Raw genomic sequence first — 22,487 nt, forward strand, 5'->3', positions numbered from 1 at the left:
ATTGTTTAAAATTACATGCCCTATCTGAATCATGAAATTTTTTTTTGGACTAGACTGTCCCTTTAATAAAGAGTAAGGCTAAATGCTAACAGTGTCCCAAGTGTACTTTTATTAACACAAACACTCTCCGACACAAATAGACGTGTAGGTTAACATCCCCCATGAAACCCACACACTCTGAAAATAGGGAAGCCCTTTACTAAGAGCCCTGGTTCCCCAAATATGAAAGGAGTACAGCCAGTTCTGAGATATGCCTCAAAAGCCCCAGAAATGATGACTGCACTTACCTTAATGCTGAGTACCAGCATGACGAGTCTCACAGTGTAAAGAGGTCCTTTGTTCCCTTCTTCAGCTCTGTGAACACAGAAGGGCTTTAGTTAATATTGCTAAGACCATCAGTATACAAAGGGCAGCACTAGTATGGGAGGCACAGTACGGGTAAAACCCCACCAGTTCCCATTGCTTTAAAGCCACCTGTAGCTCTACTCTAGAGGCTGACAAGGAATACGGCTACACCCTATAGAAAAATAGCACACTTTGGTACAATTTTAAAAATAATAAACTCTTGATTGAAGAATCTTTACTAACACCTCACTTTACCTCTTCCTATCACTAACACAGGCAAAGAGAATGACTGGAGTGGGAGGGAAGGGAGGAGCTATATATACAGCTCTGCTGTGGTGCTCTTTGCCTCCTCCTGCTGACCAGGAGGCGATATCCCACAAGTAAGGATGAAATCCGTGGACTCATCGTATCTTGTAAAAGAAATGGGTACACCAACAGGACCAGCCCATCAGAGACCCCATTCTTCCCAAGCTCAGAACTGGAATAAGATACCCAAAAAAGAAAGGAAAATTGGAGACGACAAGGAGATTATTTCATCCCCACACGTCTAACCCAGCTTGCCGTCTGGAACAGAAGACCGAGGATCCCTCACCCTATTAGTGTACTAGGATTCTCCAGCACCACCAAAACATGCGGTAGTAGGACACGAAGGTGCGTCAGTCTATAACGAAAAGCAAGAATATGCCTCCGCCGGGGCAACTGTTGACCACGACCCCGAGGGTTGGGCCCCTGAATCTTTAGGAGGCAACCACTTCCCCAGATGGCTGATCCCCAAGCAATCCCTCGCCTGAGGAGCCCCGGTTAGAAAAACACGGACAATATCTCAGCAACACCTCCTCTGGAAGATGTAAATGCGCCAGGTCCATAGATATGGCTATGTGGAACCGTGCTGTAACCTTTTGGGAAAAAACAAGCCTTCCGGAGAAGGGGTAACGGCATTAGGGACACCTGCTTGCGTAGCCAAAGAAGGTTCTAGGGGATGCGCCGCGCGGGATATGGGATCCCCAGGGGTGGATGGCTCGGCGGACTCTAAGTTTCCTGTATCGGTAAAAGAGAGCACTCTAGAGCGGCCTTCGGAACATAACTGATGGGCATGAATTACCCGGGCCATTTCATACTCTTCACAAGAGGTAGAATCTGAATCAGACATCCGTCACCAAAAAATCAGAATCCTCCCTAACTTGGTATATAAAAATTATGGACACAAAAATAAAAAATGGCACCTTACATCCCCAATGGCTGGGGCACTCACCACCTCCTGAGACCCACTGAGACCCAAACATCTAGCGAAACAGATATTCTCTCCGTCGCCACACGGTCAGGAATACGGAAATGGAGCACAGAAGCGTGACCACGCCTCATCACAAGGTGCACCGTGCAGGCCATAGAAAGGTGCGCCAAGGCCTAGAAGGGCCGTGCAGCCTGACAAGAAAAGGTTGTTATGTTCCGATATAGCCAGGAGCCAAAGAGACACTACACATTAGCAGACAGAATCACATAACAAACATGATTAAAGTCCAGGTTGAGAGCTTCTCTTTTTTAATTTATGCAAATTATGACTCTTAGGGAAGTCTCCCTAAGTGTGATGCGGGAATCCAGACGTGGATCCGTTGCTCAGTGTGCCTAGAGGGATATGGCTGCACCTCACTGATGAGGCCCATACTAGGCCGAAACGTACGTCTGGGGTTTTGCCGTTTTCCTTGTTCAGAGAGGGATTGCCTGGTATTTCGGGGCTGGACTGTACTGTGAAGTCAGGATCAGACTGATATGCTACAGGAAAGTTCTTCTCTGTGAAAGGCACATGTTGAGCAAAAAGCCTGCTTCTTGGGTGGTAACTAGCCATAGAACAAGCTATTTTGCTATTGTTCGTTCCCAGGTTGAGCGCTTCTCTTTTAATTTATGCAAATTATGACTCTTAAGAAAGTCTCCCTAAGTGTGATGCGGGAATCCAGATGTGGACTCGTTGCTCAGTGTGCCTAGAGGGATATGGCTGCACCTCACTGAAGAGGCCCACAATAGGCCAAAACGTACATCTGGGGTTTTGCCGTTTCTCTCGTTCAGAGAAGGATTGCCTGGTATTTCGGGGGTGGACTGTACTGTTAAGTCAGGATCAGACTGATATGCTGCAGGAAATTTCTTCTCTGTGAAAGGCACATGTTGAGCAAAAAGAGGCTGCTTCTTGGGTTGTAACTAGCCATAGAACAAGCTATTATGCTATTGTTCGTTCCCAGGTTGAGCGCTTCTCTCTAAATTTATTATTAAAGTCCCCCCTGTTCAATAACTCCCCTCAGGAGATATTAACCCTTGATTCCTAACAAAGATAAAGGAGTCCCAATGAGACCCTGACTTCTTTGTTTACATTACTAATTTACTTATCACATCATCAAAGTAAAATGAAACGATCTTACCAGAATCAATGCCGTGGAACAGGAACACGGCCCTTCAAGTGTGACAGATAGTAGCCTCGCTTCTGACATGGACTTGAGAGAAGAAAGCAGGCAGTGAAACTCGTTAACGCTGATTGCTAAGGAGCTGTTAACATGAGTCGGGATGGTTTCGCAGAAAGACTCTCCCTGCATCTCCGGACTCTAACCTTCATCCATGCTCTCACTGAGAGTACCACCCTCCATAAGAGACTATCTAAAATCTTCTGACACTTCTCTGCCAAATTCCTGTGACGAAAGGCAAAGAATGACTGGGGGATGAGGGAAGTGGGGGAGGTATTTAAGCCTTTGGCTGGGGTGTCTTTGCCTCCTCCTGGTGGCCAGGTTTTGAATTCCCAAAAGTAATGAATGCAGCTGTGGACTCTTCCTGTTTAAGAAGAAAAAATGTGTTTGTACACACTGTTTTTATTTATTATAATGCCTCAATAGGTAGAATACATTCAATTTAATTATTTGGAACACCATTATTATCACTTAAGGTTATAGTTTGAGCTCCCCCTAATTTTGGGTAATTTATTTGAAATTTTTTTATATTAGAAAGTTGCTTAAAATTGCATGCTTTATCTGAATCACTAAAGAAAATGTATTGTGTTTAGTATCACTTTAAGTGACTAGTGTGCAATCGTGGACTCGCTCTACACACATAATTGTTTTGGACATATGATGTTAATATCATGTGTATACTGCTAGTAACCTGCATTATATTGCTATGTGTACTAAACAGATTTTTTCCAAGTGATCTGCGAATCACATTTGTAAAAAGCGGATAATGTATGGAACTTGAGTCAGCAATATATATGTTGTTTATTTCTTGATATGGTCTTTTAATAAAATAATACAAAAAAAAAAAAGAATGATCTGTTACACCTGGCTATATGCAGTCTTCAAAATGTATCTTTTTAATATTCCATGTGTAGAGCTTTAGGTTTGCAGAGTGTGAATAAAGAATAGCATTCAAGCCATAGAAGAAACATCTTGCATGTATCAGTGATAACAGCCTACAAAATGAGAAACATGACACACATCTCTAAAGCAAAAGGGGTAGTGTGTTGGATTTTAGGACAAAAACATAATTTATACTTACCTGATAAATGATTTTATTTCCTGGCATGGAGAGTCCACGAATCTATTCAATTACTAGTGGGATTTCAACTCCTGGCCACCAGGTGGAGGCAAAGAACATTATAGCAAAGCTTTAAGTATCCTCCCATTACCCACAATCCCCAGTCATTCAGCCGAGGAATTATGGAAAGAGAAGACACAAAGGGTATAGAGGTGCCTGAGGTTTAGAAAAATTACAAAAAGCTGTCTTAAAATAAGGGTGGGTCGTGGACTCACCATGCCAATAAAGAAAATAATTTATCAGATAAGTATAAATTATGTTTTCTTTCCAATGGCATAGAGAGTCCACGAATCCATTCAATTACTAGTGGGAACCAATACCAAAGCTAGAGTCCACAGAATGGAAGGGAGGGATACAGAAGACAGGGGAACCTAAACAGAAGGCACCACCGCTTGAAGAACTTTGCTCCCAAAAGAAGCCTCATCTGAGGCAAAAACATCAAATTTGGAAAAAGTATGCAATGATGACCAAGTGGCCACCTTGCCAATTTGTTGCATAGAAGCATAATTTTTAAAGGCCCAAGAGGAAGCGAGTCATAATTTTCTCTGGAGGCTGTTGTCCAGCTGTCTCATAAGCCAATCAAATAACACTTCTCAACTAGAAGGAGAGAGTAGAAGAAGTGAGCTTCTGACTGCTCCATTTACCAGAAAAGATAACAAAAAGAGCAGAAGATTGACGAAAATCTTTCGTAGCCTGTAAATAGAACCTTAAAGCACACACAACATCCAGATTGTGCAATAACCACTCCTTCTTAGAGGATGGATTAGGACAAAATGAAAGAACAACCATTTCTTGGTTAATATTGCGTTCCAAAACCAGAAATCCTAATTTAGTACAGAGAACCGCCTTATCCGCATGAAGAATAAGATAAGGAGAATCACACTCTAGAGCCGAAAGCTCAGAAACTCTATAGGCAGAGGAAATTGCCAGCAGAAACAAAACCTTCCAGGACAAAGACTTAATATCAACAGAATGCATAGGTTCAAAAAGGAGCCTGCTGCAGAACTTTAAGAACTAGATTAAGACTCCAAGGAGGAGCAATTGACCTAAACACAGGCCTGATTCTGGCCAAAGCCTGGACAAAAGATTGAACATCTGGCAAAATTGCCAGACGCTTCTGTAAAAGAATCGACAGAGCCGAAATCTGACCCTTTAGGGTACTGACTGATAAACCCTTCTCCAGGCCCTCCTGAAGAAAGGACAGAATACGGGAATTCTCACCTGACTCCAAGAAAAACCCCTAGATCTGCACCAATGAAGGTGTTTACGCCATACCTTATAATAACTTTCACAGAAAAACTTTGTCTGGACAAGACTAAGCGTTTAATCTCCAAGCAGTCAGCTTCAGAGAAACTAAGTTTGGATGGAGGAAGGGACCATAAAGTAGAAGATCCTTCCTCACAGGAAGTTTCCACAGGGGAAATGACAACATCCTCACTAGGTATGCAAACCAAGTTGTGCAAGGCCACGATGGAGCTATTAAAATCACAGAAGCCTGCTCCTGTTTGATACAAGCTCACCCGAGGAAGGAGGGCAACCAGAGGAAAACAGATAAACTAGACTGAAATCCCATGGCACTGCCAGGGCGCCTACCAGAGCTGCTTGAGGATCTCTTGATCTTGCTGCGAATCCTGGAAGCTTAGCATTTAGACGAGATGCCATCAGATTCAGCTCCGGAACTCCCTACTTGAGGGTTAACATCGAGAAAACTTCCGGATGGGGAGTCCATTCCCCTGGATGAAACGTCTGCCTGCTCAGATAATCTGCTTCCCAGTGGGATATGAATGGCAGAGAGATGCCAATTGTGAGACTCTGCCCACTGAAGAATGTGAGTTACCTCCTTCATAGCTAACAAGCTTCAAGTTCTTCCTTGGTGGTTGATATACGCCACCTAAGTGATGTTGTACAATTGAAATCTGAGAAACAGGACTAAACTCAGTTGAGGCCAAGATTGATAGAGCATTGAGAATTGCTCTCAATTCTAGGATATTTATAGGGAGGGCAGACTCCTCCTGAGTCCAAAGTCCCTGAGCTCATAGGGACCCCCAAACTGCTCCCCAGCCTAACAGGCTGGCATCCGTGGTCACAATCTCCAAAGAAGGTCTCAGGAAACAAGTGCCCTGACACAAATGGTCCTGAGAGATCCACCAAGACAAAGACATCCTTGTCTGAGAGTCTAAAACTATCCTATGAGAGAGATCCAAGTGGTCTCCTTTCCATTGATTGAGCATACAAAACTGTAGAGGTCTCAGATGGAAGCGAGCAAACTAAAAAAAATGTCCATGGATGCCACAATGAGACCAATTACTTCCATGTATAAAGCCACCGATGGACGAACAGAGGACTGAAGAGAAATACAGGCCTCCAGAAGCTTGAGTTTTCTGACCTCCGCCAAAAAAATCTTTATAGATACTGAGTCTATGATTGTCCACAGAAAACATACTCTGGTACTTGGCACCAAGTAACTTTTCCCTAGATTCACCTTCCACCCGTGGAGTGGAGAATAGCTAACAGAGAATCTGTATGGGATCGTGCTAACTGAAAAGATGGCACCTGGACTAAGATTTCGTCCAGGTAAGGAATTACTGCAATCCCTAGAGATCTGGCCACAGACAAAAGAGCCCCTATAACCTTCGTAAAGATTCGAGGAGCAGTGGCAAGGCCAAAAGGCAGGGCTACAAATTGGAAATGTTGATCCAAAAAAAGCGAACCTCAGGAACTTAAAATGTTCCCTGTGGATAGGCACATGAAGATATGCATCTTTTAGGTCTATAGTGGTCATAAACTGACCCTCCTGAGGGAGAATAAAACTAATAGTCTCCATTTTGAAGGACGGGACCTTGAGAAACTTGTTGAGAGACTTTAAGTCTAGACTAGGTCAAAAAGTTCCCTCCTTTGTGGGAACCGGGAACTACAAAAAGATTTAAAAAAATCCCTGACCCTATTTTGCTAGAGAAACTGGGATAATCACTCCCAGAGAAGACAAATCCCTTACACAGTTTAAGAAGGCCTCTCCTTTACCTGGCTTACAGATAATCTTGATAATAGGAATCTGTGCCTGGGGGGACAAAACTTGAATACTATCCTGTATCCCTGGGAGACTACATCCACTGCCCAAGGATCTGGAACATCGCAAATTCAAGCCTGCTGAAAAAAGGAAAGCCTGTCCCCTACCTGATCCAGAACTGGATCGGGGGCGGCGCCTTCATGCTGACTTAGCCTCAGCGGAAGTCTTTCTGGTTTGCTTTCCCTTGTTCCAGGGGTGGCTAGCTCTCAAAGAAGTCTTGGCTTGCTCAGATTTAGAAGATTAGGAAGATCTCTGTCCCTTGAAGTTAGGAAAGGAACGAAAATTAGAAGTCTGACGACCCTTGGGTCTATTGATCTTTTCCTGTTGCAAAAAAACTCCCTTCCCACCAGTAACCATGGAAATTATCCCTGCCAGACCAGGACCAAATAAAGTCTTACCCTTAAAAGGTAGAGACAGAAGCTTGGATTTAGAAGTCACATCCGCAGACCAAGACTTTAACCAAAGGGCTCTGCGGGCTAGTATCGTAAAACTAGAAATCTTGGCTCCCAGCCTAACAACTTGCATACTGGCATCACATATAAAAGTATTAGCCAGCTTTAGAGCCTTGATCCTATCCTGGATCTCCTCAATAGTAGTCTCCTCTGAAATTAGATCAGACAAAGAGTCACACCAATAAGAGGCTGCATCAGCAACTGTCGCAATACTAGCAACTGGTTGCCACTGCAAACCCTGATGAAGAAATATCCTTCTTAAATAACCCACCAGTTTCTTATCCATAGGGTCTCTAAAAGAGGAACTATCGTCGAGCGGAATAGTAGTTCTCTTGGCTAAGGTAGATAGAGCGCCCTCTACTCTAGGAACAGTGCGTCACAGATCTCGCACTGAATCAGCCACAGGAAACATTTTTAAACACAGGAGATGGGTTAAAAGGAACACCTGTCTTCTCCCATTCCTGAGATATAAATGTCAGACATGCGACCTACAACAGGAAAAAACTCCATAGATTTAGGTTTGACATCAAAAACTCTATTCAGTTTATTAGCCTTTTTAGGAGCCTCTGCAACAATTTCAGAGTCATCCAAAGTAGCTAAACCCTCCTTCAAAAGTAAACGGAGAAGCTCCAGTTTAAATCTAAAATTAACCTCCTCAGAATCTATTGTACTAGGAACTGCTGATTCTGAATTAGAGATCTCACCCTCAGAAGCTGCAGAGGAATGATCCTCGCTAGATAACTGAGAAAGACTAACCAAATCAGTCTTGGCGGAATCTCAGAATCCATAGAATGTTCTTAGATTTCCTCTTCCCTTTACCAGAACTAGGTAGAGCACATAGGGCTGCAAAAACTGCAGAAGTCAAATGCGTAGCAAAATCTTTAGGCAAACAAACACTCCCAGAAACTGAGAGGAACCACAGGGCACTGCATGTGAATCTGTCAAAGACTGGGACATGTTAACAGAAGGCTAAGACAACCCCTGAACAGCATTATTCTGAGAAAAAGAAGGCTCAGATAAGGATATCCTTATCCTTAGATAATAAAACCTTAATAAGACAAGGGGAACAAAATTGCACAGGAGGTATAACCTGGGCATCTGCACAATAAAGACATTTATCAAATGACAGAGAAAGCTTGGGTTCGGCTTCCATAGTAAATAAAATAGCCCTTTATTTCCCTTAAACTCTAATTTCAATATAAAAAGTTAGAATAAAATTCTTAGCATAGATAAATAATTAATTAAACCGGCACCTCTACACCCCAGCCATGCTGGAGAGACACACCCAACCGGTAACCAGGAATGCAAGTCACACCAGCAAATAAATCTTGTTCAAACTGCAGATCCTAGAAAGCTGCAATATTGCTAGAAAATCCGGTCTGTCTCCTTGAAAATCCGGCTTCCAAACAGCCGACTAGAAACAAACTGTTCAGCACTCAGGAAGTAACAGAGAAGTCACATGATTGCAAATTAAAAGTAAAGTGTGATCCAACAACTTTCTCAAAGAGATATTACTCAAACTAAATAAAAGGTAAACCTGTGCAAACAAATCCCCATAACCAAAATAAAAAAAAGCCTTCATGACAAAACAGTGTCCTGAACTGCTGCCCAATAAATCCCCAACCTTTATAAAGGGATATTCAGTCCCATAAGGATCCACCTTGTTCTCGAAGTATCGTTTATTTCTTTTCTTTTTTTCTCAAAACAAGGAACTCCTAAGTGCTGCATCCTTCTCACCTAGAATGTAAAAGCACTTACCTGTGGATCTGCTGTAGGGCAGGAACAGCAAACAGGTGTGACAGGATACTCACGGACATAGACTTGCAGATAAAGAAAAATCAGAGTAACCAACCCTGGTTTTCTATATAGGGGTAGCAAAAATGTTGGAAGGTAAGCAAAGACCACCTCGCCGTCTTCCAACTGCTAAAAGTCACCATTACTCTTACTAAAGAGAATTACATGGACACAGCATATCCCCAATCCTTGCTTGCAGGGAAAAGTACACAATAAAGGATTAACAACTTTATTTCTTCAGACAACTTCTTCACACATCACCTACGTTACACAGGCAAAGAATGACTGGGGATTGTTGGTAATGGGAAAATACTTAAAGGAACACTGTACCCAAAAATTTTCTTTCGTGATTCAGTTAGAGCATGCAATTTTAAGCAACTTTCTAATTTACTCCTATTATCAATTTTTCTTCGTTCTCTTGCTATCTTTATATGAAAAAGAAGGCATCTAAGCTTTTTTTCTTGGTTCAGCACTCCGGACAGCAGTTTTTGATTGGTGGATGAATTTATCCACCAATCAGCAAGGACAACCTAGGTTGTTCATAAAAATGGGCCGGCATCTAAACTTACATTCTTGCATTTCATATAAAGATAGCAAGAGAACGAAGAAAAATTGATAATAGGAGTAAATTAGAAAGTTGCTTAAAATTGCATGCTCTATCTGAATCACAAAAGAAAATTTTGGGGTACAGTGTCCATTTAAGCTTTGCTGGGGTGTTCTCTGCCTCCCCCTGGTGGCCAGGAGTTGAATTCCCACTAGTAATTTAATGGATTCTTGGACTCTCCATGACATTGGAAAGAAAATGTAAAATCACTTCTATAGGTGAGGGGGTGAGACAGTGCTGGCTTTTACAAAGAAAAGCAGCAGCGACACAGTAAGGAAAGGGGAAATAAAACCCAAACTCTTTCATGATTCAAATAAAGCAATTTTTAACAGCATTTAAATGTACTTCAATAATCAATTTGGATCAGCAATGTACTATTGGGAGCTAACTGAGCAAATGTCAAAGGGCATTTATGTGCAGCCCCCAATCAGCAACTAGCTCAAAGTAGTGCATTCTGCCCCTGAGCCTACCTAGATATGCTATTCACTAAAGGATACCAAGAGAACTACTCAAATTAGATCATCATGCATGCAGTTTTAAACAACTTCCTGTTTACTTCTATCTGAATCGTGAAAGTTTAAATTTTGACTTTACTGTCCCTTTAATGAAAATTAGGTGGGCAGATAAAATAAGAAAAAGCTGCAGACTTAGGTGAGGATAATGTAGTTTAAGAAGATTTCTAGCCAACTCAGAGCTGAACAAGAGGGTTATTATACAAGTACTGATTATTTGTTTTGTCATGCATACAAGATGTGTATTGACCAAATAAGGTCTGAGGTTTTAAAACCAATTAGGTAGACAATATATTCATATTTCAATAAGTAATGGTTGAGACCCCAATGTTATCTTTTTCTTAAACATAAAAATTAAAAGATCAGGGGAACAATGAGGGGGAAAAAAACCTGTGTGGATGTATTTTACATATGGCAGAGAAAAAAGTTACAATGGAGTAAAAAAATATTTCCAAAAAAATAAAATATTTAAAAGAAAGTGAACCATGAGGTAAAAGGTGAAATACAAATATATTAGATTTGTTCATTATGCACTATTTTTCTTATTTCAAAGTCATAAAGACATAAGAATTACAACCTTTCTGAAGCAGTACTTTGTATGAAGTTTCTAGCTCAGAGATCTCCTGCTGGGAAGGTCTTTTTGCAGCCGCTGCTATCCACAGACGTCCTCTGTGAGCGCTGTACCAAGTCCTGCCCTCCACTCTGCATGGAATTAAAATTGTGAAAAGGAATGTGGTAAATTTATGCACCAACAAGCAACCACAAAACATAGAAATGGAAAGCTGATACTCTCTAAAGCGATCAATGTCAGGGGTGGACAAATGTATTTCAGAAGTCAACAAGAACATTGAGAAGCCAGCCACTGACATTTTAGTAGCTAGACAAGGGTTTTGGTGTAAATATATATGTAGAATTTAGCAGAAACTCGGGGGCCAGAAGGCAAATTCTGGAAGAGTTAGCTCCCTGGCTCTTAGGATTTGTCAAACCTTGATCTATATACTTACGGTAAAAACAAAAAAATGTGGAGACTACACTACTATGCCAAGTAGAGGTATAATGCTTACTCTTGCATTTCTTGCTTATTTTTTCTTCTTCGAGAAATTCAGATTACATTGATAATAAATGGATTGCACAAACCACAATCATTGACCTGCTCAACCATAAATCAACCATAAATCCTAAATGAACCACTAGAAAACTTAAATTCTAGAAGAAAAAAACTAATTACCCTTTAAGGGGTACAATAATGTAAAATAACATAATTTACCTGATAAATTCATTTCTTTCATGGTGGCAAGAGTCCATGAGCTAGCGACAATATGGGATATACATTCCTACCAGGAGGGGCAAAGTTTCCCAATCCTCAAATGCCTATAAATACACCTCCCACCTCACTCATACCTCAGTTTAACGTATAGCCAAGTTAGTGAGGTGTAAAAGGAGTAAAAGCATAAAAAAAGAGGAACAGGATAAAGTGCTTTGCAGATTTAATCAACTGAAGCTTCATTCTTGAAAGTCCAAGATGTGGCAACTGATCTTGTAGGATGAGAAGTAATTCTCTGAGGTGGAGACTGCCCCTCCACCAAATAAGCTTTGTGAATCAGAAGTTTCAACCAAGATGCCAAAGAAATGGTAGAGGCTTTCTGACCTTTTCTAGAACCAGAAAAAATAACAAATAGACAAGAAGTCTTTAGTAGCCTCAACATAATAATTCAAAGCTCTTACCTCATCCAAAGAATGTAAATGACCTTTCAAGAGTATTCTTAGAATTAGGACACAAGGAAAGAACAATAATTTCCCTATTGATGTTGTTAGAATTCTCAACTGTAGGAAAAAATTTAAAGGAAGTCCGCAAAACAGCTTTATCTCGATGGAAAATCACATAGAGAGACTCGCAAGAAAGAGTAAACAATTCAGAAACTCTTCTAGCAGAAGAGATAGCCAAGAGAAATAACACTTTCCAAGAAAGTAGTTTAATGTCCAAAGAATGCATAGGCTCAAAAGGAGGAGCCTGCAAAGTCTTTAATACCAAATTATTAGACTCCAAGGAGGAAAGATAGATTTAATATCAGGTTTGATACGAGTCAAAGCCTGTACAAAACAGTGAATATCAGGAAGATTAGCAATCTTTCTGTGAAATAAAACAGAAAGAGCAGAGATTTGTCCTTTCAAAGTATTGGCAGACAAACCTTTATCCAAACCATCCTGAAGAAACTGTAGAATCCTAGGAATTCTAAAAGAATGTCAAGAATAATCATGAGTGGAACACCATGAAATATAGGTTTTCCAAACCTTGTGATATATTTTCCTTGAAACAGGCTTACAAGCCTGTATCATAATGTGAATCACAGAGTCAGAGAAACCTCTATGACTAAGGACTAAGCGTTCAATTTCCATGCCTTAAATTTAGAGATTTGAGATCTGGATGGAATAACGGACTTTGAGACAGAAGGTCTGGTCTTAGAGGAAGTGACAAAGGTTGGTAAACTGGATATTTGGACAAAGTCCGCATACCAGAACCTGTGAGGCCATGCTGGTGCTATCAGAAACACATAAGATTGTTTCATTATGATCTTTGAGATCACTCCCAGATGTGAAAAAATTTAAACAGATTGGTAAAACCATGGAACTGCTAGAACATTCATCAATTCTGCCTGAGGATCCCTGGACCTGGAGAGGTATCTGGGAAGATTCTTGTTTAGACAAAAGGCCATCAGATCTATGTCTGGAAGACCCCACATCTGCACAATAGACCACTCCCCCGGATGTAGAATCTGATGGCTGAGATAATCCGCTTCCAAATTGTCTACACCTGGTATAGGAATCGCAGTGATTAGACAAGAGTTGGATTCAGCCCAAGACAGTATTAGAGACACTTCTTTCATTGCTAGGGGACTGCGAGTCCCCCCTTGATGATTGACATATGCCACTGTTGCAAGACATTGTCTGTTTGAAACCAAATATATGATTCTCTCTTTTTTAGAGGCCAAGCCTGAAGAGCTCTGAAAATAGCACAGAGTTCTAATATTGATTGGTAACCTCACCTCTTGAGGATTTCAAACTCCGATGTCAGAGACCCCCAGATAGCTCCCCAACCTGTGAGACTTGCATCTGTTGTGATCACAGTCCAGGTAGAACGAACAAAGGAGGCCCCTTGAACAATAAGGTGATGGTTTAACCACCAAGTCAGAGAGAGTTGAGTGTTGGGATTTATGTACATCAGTTGTGATATCTGAGTATATCAACATGCAAAGCTGTAGAGGTCTCATATGAAAACAAGCAAAAAGGATCACGTCTGATGCTGCAATCATGAGACCTAAAACTTCCGTGCACATAGCCACTGAAGGGAATGATAAGAGACTGAAGGTTTAGACAAGCTGAAACCAATCTCAAATGTCTCTGATCTGTAAGAAATAGAGTCATGGACACTGAATCTATCTAGAAACCTAAAAAGGTGACCTTTGTCTGAGAAACCAAGAAACTCTTTGGTAAATTGATCATCCAAACTTGTCTTTGAAGAAACAACAGAAATTGTTTTGTGCGAGATTCTCTAAATGAAAAGATTGAGTTAGTACTAATATATTGTCCAAAAAAGGAAACACCGCAACACCCTGCTCTCTGATTACAGATAGAAGGGCACCTAAAACTATTAAGAATATTCTTGGTGCTGTTGCAAGGCCAAAACAAAAGAGCGACAAATTAGTAATGCTTGTTTAGAAAAAGAGAATCTCAGAAAACGATAGTGATCTGGATGAATCGAATTGTGAAGGTAAGCGTCCTGTAAGTCTATTGTGGGCATGATGTGTCCTTGCTGAACAAAAGGCAGAATAGTCCTTATAGTCACCATCTTGAAAACTGGGGCTCTAACAAAACGATTTAAAGTTTTCAGATCCAGAATTTTCCTTCTTTGGTAAAAGGAATAGATTTGAATACAAAAAAACAATCCTTGTTCCTGCTGTGGAACCGGGATAATTACCCCTGAAAGTTCTAGATCTGAAACATATTTCAGAAAGACTTGAGCTTTTACTGGTTTTTTTTTTTGTTACATGGTTAAGAAAGAATCTTCCCAAAGGAAGTCTTATTTTGAATCCTATTCGACACCCCTGAGAAATTATATTCTGAATCAACTGATTTTGGACAGAGTCTGTCCAAACTCTTTGAAATAGCTTTAGTTTGCCCCCTACCAGAAGAACTGGCTTGAGGGCCGCACCTTCATGTAGGTTTAGGGGCAGGATTTGGTTTCTTAGAAGGCTTGGATTTATTCCAATTCGTAGATGGTCTCCAATTAGAGCCAGAGCCTTAGGGCAAGGAGTGTTTTTCTGTTCTCTATTCTGACGAAAGGAACAAAAACGACTGGGAGATTTAAATTTACCCTTAGATTTCTTGTCTTGGGGCAGAAAAAATCCCTTACCCTCAGGAACAGTGGAGATAATAGAATCCTATTGTGAACCAAAAAACATAATTTATGTAAGAACTTACCTGATAAATTAATTTCTTTCATATTGCCAAGAGTCCATGAGCTAGTGGCGTACGGGATATACAATCCTACCAGGAGGGGCAAAGTTTCCCAAACCTCAAAACGCCTATAAATACACCCCTCACCACACCCACAATTCAGTTTAATGAATAGCCAAGTAGTGGGGAGATAGAAAAAGGAGTAAAAAGCATCAACAAAGGAACTGGAAATATAATTGTGCTTTATACAAAAAAACATAACCACCATAAAAAGGGTGGGTCTCATGGACTCTTGCCAATATGAAAGAAATACATTTATCAGGTAAGTTCTTACATAAATTATGTTTTCTTTCATGTAATTGGCAAGAGTCCATGAGCTAGTGACGTATGGGATAGAAATACCCAAGATGTCAAAGTCCAAAGAAGAGTCACTAGAGAGGAAGGGATAAAATAAAAACATCTATTTTCTGCTGAAAAATGAAATCCACAACCAAAAGAATAAGTTTTTCTTATAATTGAAAAAAAAAAAATTAAAACATAAGCAGAGGAATCAAACGGAAACAGCTGCCTGAAGATCTTTTCTAACAAAAACTGTTTCCGAAGAGGCAAATGCATCAAAACGGTAGAATTTAGTAAATGTATGCAAAGAAGACCAAGTCACTGTTTTGGAAATCTGATCAACTGAAGCTTCATTCTTAAAAGCCCACGAAGTGGAGACTGATCTAGTAGAATGAGCTGTGATTCTCTGAGGCGGGGCCTGACCCGACTCCACATAAGCCTTATGAATCAAAAGCTTTAACCAAGATGCCAAGGAAATGGCAGAAGCTTTCTGACCTTTCCTAGAACCAGAAAAGACAACAAATAGACTAGAAATCTTCCTGAAATCTTTAGTAGCTTCAATATAATATTTCAAAGCTCTTACAACATCCAGAGAATGTAAGGATCTCTCCAAAGAATTCTTAGGATTAGGACACAAAGAGGGGACAACAATTTCCCTTTTAATGTTGTTAGAATTCACAACTTTAGGTAAAAATTTAAATGAAGTCCGCAAAACTGCCTTATCTTGATGAAAAATCAGAAAAGGTGACTTACAAGGAATAACAGATAATTCAGAAACTCTTCTAGCAGAAGAGATAGCCAAAAGGAACAACACTTTCCAAGAAAGTAGTTTAATATCCAAAGAATGCATAGGCTCAAAAGTAGGAGCCTGTAAAGCTCTCAGGACCAAATTAAGACTCCAAGGAGGAGAGATTGATTTAATCACAGGCTTGATACAGACCAAAGCCTGAACAAAACAGTGAATATAAGGAAGTTTAGCAAGCTTTCTGTGACATAAAACAGAAAGAGCAGAGATTTGTCCCTTCAAGGAACTTGCAGACAAACCTTTATCCAAACCATCCTGAAGAAACTGTAAAATTCTACGACTTCTAAAAGAATGCCAGGAGAATTTGAGAAGACCACCATGAAATATAAAAGTCTTCCAAACTCGATAATAAAACTTCCTAGAGACAGATTTACGAGCCTGTAACATAGTATCAATCACTGAGTCAGAGAAACCTCTATGACTAAGCACTAAGCGTTCAATTTTCATACCTTCAAATTTGATGATTTGAGATCCTGATGGAAAAACGGTCCTTGAGACAGAAGATCTGTTTTTAAAGGAAGTGGTTGACAACTGGATATCCGGACAAGGTCCGCATACCAGAACTTGTGAGGCCATCCTGGTGCTACCAGAAACACAAACGAATGTTCTATGACGATCTTGGAGATCACTTTTGGAAGAAGAACTAGAGGTGGGAAGATACAAGCAGGTTGGTAAAACCAAGGAACTGCTAACGCATCCACTGACTCCGCCTGAGGATCCCTGGACCTGGACAGGTACCTGGGAAGTTTCTTGTTCAGATGGGAAGCCATCAGATCTATTTCTGGAAGACCCCACCTCTGAACAATCTGGAAAAAAACATCTGGATGGAGTGACCACTCCCTCAGTTGTTAAGTCTGACGGCTGAGATAATCCGCTTCCCGATTGTCTACACCTGGGATATGTATCGCAAAAATTAGACAAGAGCTGGATTCCGCCCAAGCAAGTATCCGAGATGCTTCTTTTATAGCCAGGGTTCTGCGAGTCCCACCCTGATGATTGACATATGCCACAGTTGTGACATTGTCTGTCTAAACACAAATTAATGGTTCTCTCTTCAACAGAGGCCAAACCTGAAGAGCCCTGAAAATAGCACAGAGTTCTAAAATATTGATTGGTAACCTCGCCTCTTGAGATTTCCAAACCCCTTGTGCTGTCAGAGATCCCCAGACAGCTCCCCAACCTGAAAGACTTGCATCTGTTGTGATTACAGTCCAGGTTGGACGAACAAAGGAGGCCCCTTGAACTATACGATGGTGGTCTAACCACCAAGTCAGAGAGAGTCGAACATTTGGATTTAAGGATATTAATTGTGATATATTTGTATAATCTCTGCACCATTGATTCAGCATCAGCTGGAGAGGTCTCATATGAAAATGAGCAAAGGGGATCGTATCCGATGCTGCAGTCATGAGTCCTAAAACTTCCATGCACAAAGCCATTGAAGGGAATGACTGAGACTGAAGGTTCCGACAAGCTTAAACCAATTTTATTTGTCTCTTGTCTGTTAGAGAAAGAGCCATGGACACTGAATCTATCTGGAAACCTAAAAAGGTGACCCTTGTCTGAGGAATCAAGGAACTTTTTGGTAAATTAATCCTCCAACCATGTCTTTGAAGAAACAACACTAGTTGATTCGTGTGAGATTCTGCATGTAAAAGACTGAGCTAGTACCAAGATATCGTCCAAAAAAGGAAACACTGCAATACCCTGCTGTCTGATTACAGAGAGTAGGGCACCGAGAACCTTTGAAAACATTTTTGGAGCTGTTGCTAGGCCAAATGGAAGAGCGACAAATTGGTAATGCTTGTTTAGAAAAGAGAATCTCAGAAACCGATAGTGATCTGGATGAATCGGAATGTGAAGATATGCATCCTGTAAGTCTATCGTGGACATATAATGACCTTGCTGAACAAAAGGCAGAATAGTCCTTAGTCACCATTTTGAAAGTTGGCACTCTTACAAAACGGTTCAAAATTTTCAGATCCAGAACTGGCCTTAATTAATTTTCTTTCTTTGGGACAATGAATAGATTTGAATAAAACCCCAGACCCTGTTCCTGAAACGGAACTGTCACAATTACCCCTGAAAGCTCTAGATCTGAAACACACTTCAGAAAAGCCTGAGCCTTCACTGGATTTGCTGGAACGGGTGAGAAAAAAATCTTCTCACAGGAGGTCTCATTCTGAATCCTATTCGATACCCTTGAGAGACAATGCTCTGAATCCAATGATTTTGGACAGAATCTGCCCAAATGTTCTGGAAACATTTTAATCTGCCCCCCACCAGCTGAACTGGAATGAGGGCCGCACCATCATGCAGACTTGGGGGATGGCTTTGGTTTCTTAAAAGGCTTGGATTTATTCCAACATGAAGGCTTCCAATTGGAACCAGATTCCTTGGGGGAAGGATTTGGTTTCTGTTCCTTATTCTGTCGAAAGGAACGAAAACAATTAGAAGCTTTAAATTTGCCTTTAGACTTTTATCCTGAGGTAAAAAAACTCCCTTCCCCCCAGTGACAGTTGAAATAATGGAATCCAACTGAGAATCAAATAAATTCTTACCTTGGAAAGAAAGAGATAGTAATCTAGACTTAGATACCATGTCAGCATTCTAATATTTGAGCCACAAAGCTCTTCTAGCTAAAATAGCCAAAGACATAGATTTAACATCAAATTTGATGATATCAAAAATAGCATCACAGATAAAATGATTAGCATGTTGAAGCAAGCGAACAATGCTAGAAAAATCAGAATCTGTTTCCTGTTGCGCTAAGCTTTCCAACCAGAAGGTTGATGCAGCTGCAACATCAGCTATAGAAATTGCAGGCCTGAGAAGATATCCAGAAAATAAATAAGCTTTCCTTAGATAAGATTCAAGTTTCCTATCTAAAGGATCCTTAAAAGAAGTACGATCTTCCATAGGGATAGTAGTACGTTTGACAAGAGTAGAAATAGCCCCATCAACTTTGGGGATTTTTTCCCAAAACTCCAATCTGGCTGCTGGCAAAGGATACAACTTTTTAAACCTAGAAGAAGGAATAAAAGAAGTACCAGGCATATTCCATTCCTTTGAAATCATATCAGAAATAGCATCAGGAACTGGAAAAACCTCTGGAGTAACCAAAGGAGGTTTATAACAGAATTTAAACATTTACTAGTTTTAATATCAAGAGGACTAGTTTCCTCAATATCCAAAGTAATTAACACTTCTTTCAACAAGGAACAAATATACTCCATCTTAAAGAGATAAGTAGATTTTTCAGTGTCAATATCTGAGGTAGGATCTTCTAAATCAGATAGATCCTCATCAGAGGAGGATAATTCAGTATGTTTTCGGTCATTTGAAAATTCATCATCTTTATGAGAAGTTTTAAAAGACCTTTAACATTTATTAGAAGGTGGAATGGCAGACAAAGCCTTCTGAATCGCATCAGCAATAAAATCTTTAATATTCACAGGGATATCATGTACATTAGATGTTGAAGGAACAACAGGCATTTTACTAGTATTGATGGATACATTATCTGCATGTAAAAGCTTATCATGACAACTGTTACATACTACAGCTGAAGATATAATCTCCGCTAACTTACAGCAGATACACGTATCTTTGTTAGAACTGTTATCAGGCAGCAGGAATCCAACAGTGGTTTCTGAGACATGATCAGATTGAGACATCTTGCAAATGTAAGAGAAAAAAAACAACATATAAAGCAAAATTATCAATTTCCTTATATGGCAGTTTCAGGAATGGGAAAAAAATGCAAACAGCATACCCCTCTGAGCATAAAAAAAGGCAAGAGGCATATAGGAAGTGGGGTTTAAATAATAAAATGATTTGGCGCCAAGTATGACGTGCAAAGCAAAACAAAATTTTTTGGCGCTAACAACATTCGGAAATGACGCAACTCGCATTACAGCAGACGCAACCTTGTGCAAGGAAACCTGGCGTCAACTAAGACGCCGGAAATTACGAATTTGCGTCACTGAACGTACCTTTGCGACAAAAACATAATTTATGCTTACCTGATAAATTTATTTCTCTTGTGATGTATCGAGTCCACGGATTCATCCATACTTGTGGGATATTCTCCTTCCCTACAGGAAGTGGCAAAGAGAGCACCCACAGCAGAGCTGTCTATATAGCTCCTCCCTTAGCTCCGCCCCCCAGTCATTCTACCGAAGGCTAGGAAGAAAAAGGATAAACTATAGGGTGCAGTGGTGACTGAAGTTTTTTAAATAAAAATATATTGCCTGTCTTAATAAACAGGGCGGGCCGTGGACTCGATACATCACAAGAGAAATAAATTTATCAGGTAAGCATAAATTATGTTTTCTCTTGTAAGATGTATCGAGTCCACGGATTCATCCATACTTGTGGGATACCAATACCAAAGCTTTAGGACACGGATGAAGGGAGGGACAAGACAGGGACCTTAAATGGAAGACACCACTGCATGTAGAACCTTTCTCCCAAAAATAGCCTCCGAAGAAGCAAAAGTATCAAATTTGTAAAATTTGGAAAAAGTAGGAAGTGAAGATCAAGTCGCCGCCTTACAAATCTGTTCAACAGAAGCCTCATTTTTAAAAGCCCATGTGGAAGCCACTGCTCTAGTAGAATGAGCAGTAATTCTTTCAGGAGGCTGCTGGCCAGCAGTCTCATAAGCCAAACGGATGATGCTTTTCAGCCAAAAGGAAAGAGAGGTAGCCGTAGCCTTTTGACCTCTCCGTTTACCAGAATAAACAACAAACAATGAAGATGTTTGACGGAAATCTTTAGTTGCTTGTAAGTAGAACTTTAAAGCACGAACCACATCAAGATTGTGCAACAGATGTTACTTCTTTGATGAAGGATTAGGACACAGTGAAGGAACAAAAATCTCCTGATTGATATTCCTATTAGAAACAACCTTAGGAAGAAACCCAGGTTTGGTACGCAAAACCACCTTATCTGCATGGAAAACAAGGTAAGGTGAGTCACAAGTAGATAACTCAGAAACTCTTCGAGCCAAAGAGATAGCTACCAAAAACAAAACTTTCCAACTTTCCAATGCATAGGTTCAAACGGAACCCCTGGAAGAACTTTAAGAACTAAGTTTAGGTTCCATGGTGAAGCAACAGGTTTAAATACAGGCTTGATTCTGACCAAGGCCTGACTAAATGCTTGAACGTCTGGGACATCTGCCAGACGTTTGTGTAAAAGAATAGACAAAGCAGACATTTGTCCTTTTAAGGAACTAGCTGATAATCCCTTCTCCAATCCTTCTTGGAGAAAGGACAATATTCTAGGAATCCTAATCTTACTCCATGAGTAACCCTTGGATTCACACCAATAAAAATATTTGCGCCAAATCTTATGATAAATCTTCCTGGTGACAGGCTTTCTAGTTTGAATCAGGGTATCAATGACCGACTCAGAGAAACCACACTTTGATAGAATCAGACGTTCAATCTCCAAGCAGTCAGACGCAGAGAAATTAGATTTGGATGCGTGAATGGACCTTGGATTAGAAGGTCCTGCCTCATTGGCAGAGACCACGGTGGAACCGATGACATGTCCACTAGGTCTGCATACCAAGTCCTGCGTGGCCACGCAGGTACTATCAGAATCACCGAAGCCCTCTCCTGCTTGATTCTGGCAACCAGACGTGGGAGGAGAGGAAACGGTGGAAATACATAGGCCAGATTGAAGGACCAGGGCACTGCTAGAGAATCTATCAGTACCGCCTGGGAATCCCGGTACCTGGACCCGTAACAAGGAAGTTTGGCATTCTGTCGGGACGCTATCAGATCCAATTCTGGTGTGCCCCATAGCTGAGTCAGCTGGGCAAATACCTCCGGATGGAGCTCCCACTCCCCCGGATGAAAAGTCTGACGACTTAGGAAATCCGCCTCCCAGTTCTCTACTCCTGGGATGTGGATTGCTGAGAGATGGCAAGAGTGATCCTCTGCCCATCGGATTATTTTGGTTACCTCCATCATCGCTAGAGAACTCCTTGTTCCTCCTTGATGATTGATATAAGCTACAGTCGTGATGTTGTCCGACTGAAATCTGATGAATTTGGCCGCAGCAAGCTGAGGCCACGCCAGAAGCGCCCTGAATATCGCTCTCAGTTCTAGAATGTTTATCGGGAGGAGAGTTTTCTCCAGAGACCATACGCCTTGTGCTTTCAGGAAGTTCCAGACTGCACCCCAGCCTAGCAGGCTGGCATCTGTCGTTACTATGAGCCACTCTGGCCTGCGGAAACACATTCCCTGAGACAGGTGGTCCTGAGACAACCACCAGAGAAGAGAATCTCTGGTCTCCTGGTCCAGATGCAGTTGAGGAGATAAATCTGCATAATCCCCATTCCACTGTTTGAGCATGCATAGTTGCAGTGGTCTGAGGTGTAGGCGGGCAAAAGGAACTATGTCCATTGCCGCTACCATGAGTCCAATTACCTCCATGCACTGAGCCACTGATGGCCGAGGAATGGAATGAAGAGCTCGGCAAGTGGTTAAGAGTTTTGATTTTCTGACCTCCGTCAGAAATATTTTCATTTCTACTG

At 40.9% G+C, this 22,487-nt stretch overlaps 1 protein-coding gene across 3 annotated transcripts in view; it reads right to left on the reverse strand.

Moving 5' to 3' along the window:
* Positions 1-22,487, reverse strand: part of TRIP4 (thyroid hormone receptor interactor 4) — a 238,059-nt gene that overhangs the window by 91,189 nt on the left and 124,383 nt on the right. For all 3 annotated transcript variants that reach the window (XM_053717377.1, XM_053717376.1, XM_053717375.1), the window contains exon 10: positions 10,919-11,043. In XM_053717377.1, the coding sequence (XP_053573352.1) occupies positions 10,919-11,043 (125 nt within the window). The remainder of the gene's footprint in view (positions 1-10,918; positions 11,044-22,487) is intronic.

Source organism: Bombina bombina, chromosome 6 (assembly GCF_027579735.1).
Source record: "Bombina bombina isolate aBomBom1 chromosome 6, aBomBom1.pri, whole genome shotgun sequence".
NCBI lineage: Eukaryota > Metazoa > Chordata > Amphibia > Anura > Bombinatoridae > Bombina > Bombina bombina.